The sequence below is a fragment of the Lagopus leucura genome, unplaced genomic scaffold, assembly GCF_019238085.1.
Source record: "Lagopus leucura isolate 7727_CA_CO unplaced genomic scaffold, USGS_WTPT01 Super-Scaffold_100001, whole genome shotgun sequence".
Lineage (NCBI taxonomy): Eukaryota > Metazoa > Chordata > Aves > Galliformes > Phasianidae > Lagopus > Lagopus leucura.
Genome location: NW_024962262.1, coordinates 15,252,237 through 15,258,576, shown reverse-complemented (window position 1 = coordinate 15,258,576; position 6,340 = coordinate 15,252,237). Strand labels below are relative to the sequence as shown.

General features: G+C 43.0%; 1 protein-coding gene across 2 annotated transcripts in view; it reads right to left on the bottom strand.

Moving 5' to 3' along the window:
• Positions 1-2,664: 2,664 nt before the first annotated feature.
• ELF1 (E74 like ETS transcription factor 1) overlaps positions 2,665-6,340 on the bottom strand; it is a 40,275-nt gene continuing 36,599 nt past the window's right edge. For both annotated transcript variants that reach the window (XM_042867125.1, XM_042867126.1), the window contains one exon: positions 2,665-3,783. In XM_042867125.1, coding sequence (XP_042723059.1) covers positions 3,168-3,783 — 616 coding nt within the window. In that variant the 3' untranslated portion in view covers positions 2,665-3,167. The remainder of the gene's footprint in view (positions 3,784-6,340) is intronic.

Genomic DNA, 6,340 nt, shown 5'->3' with positions numbered 1-6,340 from the left:
CACGAGAGGGAGGGCAGCGCGGGGCGCATGCGCGGGGCGGGTGCTGTGAGGGAGTTGGCTGCCCTGTGGCGGGTGGTGGTGCGTCGGGGTTTTGCTTCCAGCCCACCGACTGAGTTAATAAAATCGTTTTTTTTTTTTTTTTTTCCTTTGTGTGACGTAAAGTTTTGCCGACAAAGCTGTTATTAACCTTGTGCTGTGTTTTTTCATGTATCTGTATATGCCAATAATCCAGCAGCCCCACTGTGCCCGCTGGTCTCGTCCCGGACCCCTCTGGGGATGTGGCTGCACCGCCTCCGTCAGTCAAAGCCTTCACCGCCGCAGGTATCCTCACCTCAGGCTTCCCAGAACTACAAAGGGCCTTATACTGCAGAAAACCATCCCTACTTCTTAGCCTGATGAAAAGGCGAGCCTGCCCCTCCCAGGGATTTCGTCAGTCTGAAATAGAAAGTCCTCAGGATGAGAGCTGTGAGAGATGTACTTCACAGTGCTTACTCATGTTCCGGTAACGGTGCCAGCAGGGCCCAGCTGCAGGGAGTGCTGCCAGACAAACCTCCAGCAGTCAGCTGGCGTCAGCAGCCAGTTTGGGTATGGTCGGCCTTCCCGAAAACGGGATTACGTCTGTGGGTTTGCAGGTCAAAACATAACCACATGGAAGGCAGGGGAAAGAGCCATGCATTGAACTAAGCGAGGCAGCTTCAACTGCCAAACAGGGCTGCTGTGGCTGAGAAGTGCTTGTGAGATAGTTTCGATTACCTCCATCTATCTAGGCTAAGATCTGTCACCATTCAAGTCACCTCCACTGACAACATTAGTTTTTCTATACCAATGTATTTAAAATTAACCCTGTGAGACAATTGCTACGTCTCCTACGTACATTTATAGAATATTTCCTTTAATTTTTATACCCTATGCATCTCACTACAACAACCCCAGGTGACGCTACAGGCTTGGGGCGGTGTGGCTGGAGAACTGCGTAGAGGAAATGGACCTGGGGGTATTGATTGATGCTCGGCTGAACATGAGCCGACAGTGTGCCCAGGTGGCCAAGAAGGCCAATGGCATCCTGGTTTGCATCAGAAACAGTGTTGCAAGCAGGAGCAGAGAGGTGATTGTTCCCCTATATTCAGCACTAGTGAGGCCGCACCTCAAGTACTGTGTCCAGTTTTGGGCCCCTCACTGCAAGAAAGACATTGAGGCCCTGGAACGTGTTCAAAGGAGGGCAACAAAGCTGGTGAGGGGTCTGGAACACAGGCCATATGAGGAGAGGCTGAAGGAGCTGGGAATGTTCAGCCTGGAGAAGAGGAGGCTCAGGGGAGACCTCATTGCTCTCTATAACTTCCTGAAGGGAGGTTGTAGTGAGCTGGGGGTTGGCCTCTTCTCTCGTGTCATTAGTGATAGGACCAGGGGGAATGGCTTCAAGCTACGGCAGGGGAGATTCAGGCTGGACATTAGGAAGTATTACTTTTCAGAAAGGGTGGTCAGGCACTGGAATGGACTGCCCAGGGAGGTGGTGGAGTCACCGAGCCTGGGGGTGTTCAAGGAAAGGCTGGATGTTGTGTTGAGGGACATGGTTTAGTGGCAGCTATTGGGAATAGGTGAACGGTTGGACTGGGTGATCTTTTAGGTCTTTTCCAACCTTGGTGATTCTATGATTCTATGATTCACCATACTTATTTTTAATCCGCCTTCTGTTGAAATACAGCCAGGCTTTGACAGTAGTTTGAGCCAACAGCCAATACACAAGCCATTAGGCTCTCTGAGCTAAATGACATCCCAAAATTGCAATGAAAATTTGGGGCTGTTGATAACATATTAGGAAGCGACAGAAAAGGAGGAGTTTAAGGCCACTTCTCAGACATGGCTCAGCTTTCATTTGAGCCCTGTTTCAGAGGACACCATGTCATCACATGCCCGCAGCACACAGGGTGTGTTCCAGTCTGTTCAAAGTGATTCATGAATTGCTCATTTGCTCATGTCCCACCACAGACACACGTCGATTCATCATGTTGTCCTATTTCTCAGTGTATTTTGGTTATGCACACAACGATCATCAAAACACTGTAATAATCCAAAAGCGTTTCAGAATAAGTACAGAAAAAAAAATGTTTTTCCATTTGATTTATTTTCATAATAAACCAATTAAAAATACAAAAGACAAGAACCAAAGGTTCAGAGGGCTCCATCACTTAAAAATTTGTCTTTAAATACAAATTCACTCTGTAATATGAATACATATAATATTAAACCTCTAAACATAATGATCTTATTTTCTTCTATCAAAAATTTGTATGGAAACAAATTAGCTGAAAAAACTTCCTTATTGAATGTACATTATTTACAATCAAAAAGAACTCTTAGCAGTATTAATCTCAGAATATCTGCATAAATTGTATATATTTTTTCTCCCTCCTCCCTACAAAATAATTTGAAGTAGAAAGCAAGATTGTTAAGCTTCATAGTCACAAAATGGAATGAAACTTTTGCACCTGTAGTGATGCTGTTAGCTTCTGTAATTAAATATATCTGATGTTTTCTTATAAAATATTGACATGGCATTGTCCATTACTGAAATAAATGTTTTGTGTACTCTCAATAGGAGTGTATATTCCATTTTGCACACACAAGAGCTTGTGCTGCAAAAAAATACAAGAGGAGATCTGGTTATCAACATGTAAAGTGGATGTAATTCACTGGTATGAAAGATATTCATAAACATTCATACACATGGAATGAAAACGTCCAATGGAAAGTAACTGTTGCTTCAAAAGCTAAGTGATACACATACAGATTAAACAGAAAAAGGTTATAATAATCCTATTGCAATGTAAATCAGCAACAGACTGAAAACATACAGCAAGAAAGAAGTTTGGAACTTTGGCCAACGACCTCAAAATAACGTCTTCATAACATAAAAAGCACGTTTCTTCATGCCTGTATTTTGGAACATTAAGTAATGCGCAGTTTTAATTAAGATAACATTTAGCAATTAACAGAAAATCAAAATCTGTTCTAAAGCATGAATTCTAACAATTAAATGCAGAAATTAAGTAGCTTTTTTAACGTCTTGCTTCTGAATCAAATTATATATATATACAAAACTGAAAAGGTCCCATCACATTTATGAAAATAATCATCCACAGGGTCTTTTTTTTTTTTTTTTTAACTTATTAATATGAACTGGGTTCCAATGGCTCATTTTCTTGCTTTGCTTGTATGTTAGATGGGAAACTATTTGAACTGGATACTACCATCACAAACGGCTGCTGCTGGAATCTCTGCTCTGACTGCTCAGCATCATCTAATTTGTCACCGTCATCTTCTTTTAGCACTCCTTGTACCCCAATCTGTTTAGCTTCTGTTGCTTTAATAACTGAAGTGATCACTGTGCCAGATGGATGAGCAACCACCTGTGAACTGCTGGGAGAAAAAGTTACCACTGGGGTGGTGGCAGTGAAGGATGGAGATGAAGACACATTAACTGTTCCATTGCAAATTGTCTGCACGCTGCTGGTGAGAACCTGCTGAACTTGTGCTGGGCTCAGCACAATGGAGGAAGGAGGTGAAACTGGCTTCTGAGACTGTAGCATGACATTTTCTTTAAGAACTGTCATGGGCTGTGAAGTAGGAATGGCTTGTAAAATAAATTTTTGGGGCGTTGCTGCTGAGGCTGGATCTGTGCTGGCTATCACTGTAGTAAGAGGCACCGTCTGGAGTGTTACAGTATGCAGCTGCTGATTTCCAGGAGAAACAACCACTGGAACTTGGGTTGGAGTCTGTAAAGTCCTAGTAAGATTAGAAAAGATTACAGGGTCAGAACACGTCTGTGAGGAGTTCTTAAGAATACAGATTAACTGTTGAAAAATCACTCGACATCAGAAACATTTCATTTCTCTAAGGACTGCAAAAAGGAAACAGTCACTTTCCTACTAGAAGAAAAAATGGTTTTGACCCCTGAATTCACCGACACAATTGCCAAAGTGAAGGGATCTTGTATGTGTGATACAACCATAACTGAACTGCACAGCCTGCCTCTGAGATTGCTGGTAGGTCATGAGAAAACTTGGAAACTGTATCCAGGATCTCTTTCTCCAGCATCAACATCACAAGCACGACTGAACATACCTCTGCCATCAATTTCACACAGTACCCAGTGTGTATCCAAACGATCCATAAGTCAGCCCTCAGTTCTCCTAACCTCCTTCTGTGTGCTCACTTATATGCAGAATTATTTACACTGCAATGGTGATGCTCATCAGGATCTCCTCAGACTCCAAGGACACACAGCTCACTGCCTGCCAGACTCGTGTACTCCTGGTTAAAGCAGCTGAACAAAATTTGCTTCCAAAATATAAGTTTAAATTGGGAATCCTTCCATCAGTTTTCAGGCTGACAGACCTGTGTGCCGCATTGCTTTCCGTATTTATGCTGAGAGCAAAGTCAGATGATGAACAGCAATATCACCGACGTGTACAAACACTTCAGTGGGAAATGATGATTTAGAGACGTGGCTGAAACACACACACACTTCAGTCATGCAACATACCTGGGTTTAAAAAATCCAAAACATATCTAAAAGCCACAACACGCTCCCTGTGAAGCAAATAATTTCCAGTGAAGGGAGGGAATAAGGAAGCTGAGGGTATAATTGCTTTGAAATCCAACCACAACTTGTTCCAATCCACCATTCTGCCTTCAACCATTTTTTTTTCTTTCTTTTGCTTGTCCTGCAAAGTTCCAACATTCCTGCTGCTCTTCAATGTTTTCTCCTGCATGTTCTCCTCCCCTTTAATCTTATCTGTCTTTTCTGGAACATACCTGACACAGACTGAAAGCAAAAATAACCACCTCCTAGCTTATTTCTACCTCTGCTGCAATCACTTTAGATTGAAAAACACACTTTCAACATTTGTACTTTCACATCCGTTAACAACACGCTATGCTGTAGATAAACACCTACAAACACCATGGAATATCCTCCTTTCTGTAGCCCTTCTGCCCATGTAGTGCCTTTTTTTTTTTGTTTACAGCTCTATGAAATCCTTCTTTGCAGCATTTAGCCACTGACCTGTCAGATCAGGCCGAGTGTATTCAGTTTAAAACAATGTTCTAACTATCACAGTTATAAACAAGAGCTCACCAGAACAGGCTGGACCTCTGGGATGCTGAAACTACAGGCTGCAGATAGCACTGCTTGAGACACTACTGTTTGCTATTCCAGCTGCATGTGGAGCTGCACTTCCTCAGCACAGCAGCAGAGGCAAGTGAAGGAACATCTGCAGAGGACTTCCCAGGTCCCCCTCATCTCAGCCCTCTGGGAAAGGCTCCAAAGGGTGCCCCCAGCAAGAGCAGCTCCAGTAACGCAGCTGGTAACAGGCTCAGTGCATTTCACTCTTCCCTTAGCACCCTGCTGCAGACCAGCCTCTCCCCACCTCCTGTGTGGCTTCATAAATAAAAGAAAGAAAATCTCTAACTGTAGCTTTCTCTTCCTCAAAAAATGATGAGGAAGTTAGAAGTAGCCAGGACTGCTGCTATAGCAGAATAAAAACAAATGGTAGCCCACAAGGCTCCCATGCACGTCTCATCACACAGACTACATATGCAGGGCACTAAAATCAATGTTACTGACACTGGAGTGCAGAGGGGCAGTCAATAAGCCCAATCTTAAGCTCCTGTTTCGTACAACTGGAGACAAGCCAAAGAAGATGCTAATGAAAAGGGGCTGGCTAGGAGATGAAGCACCCAACCAAAGTGATATTTTCTTTCTTTCCTATGTGGTTCCATGCAGCAAATGCATGCAACTGAGCTTAAAACACAAGGCTCGGAACTACATCATTAAGGTTCACCATGTCTGCAGAGGGCCACAGTGCTATTTTAATTAATTCCCCTGGAAGCATGACAGGAAAAAAAAAAATCAGAAATATCCACGTCAGAAGCAGTAACAGGAGGAGGGCACCCACTGCCTTCTTTATCTAAACTACCAAAGTTATACAAGCTTGCAGCAAAATCAAAATGTCACATAAATAAAAATCCATCAAGGTCTAGAGGAAGCAGCAATGCAGGCGGAACTGTTAAGAACTGGTATTTGCCATCAGAAAAACACTGAAAGTATTTGACTAACACCATGGATACCATACCAGCTTCTTAATCCATGATGCAACCTATGTGAGCCTGTTAAGTACTCTTACAGTCAAATCAGCAGTTACAACTTTGAAAAGCAGCAGCTCATGCTGGGAGCCTGTGCTGGTGTACCATGCAAGTAGTGCTTTGGAGCTACTTCCTTGTTCTTAAGCTGTTTTCTTTTGAAGCAAAACAGTAGAAATAAAATAGTTGAAATAAAGGG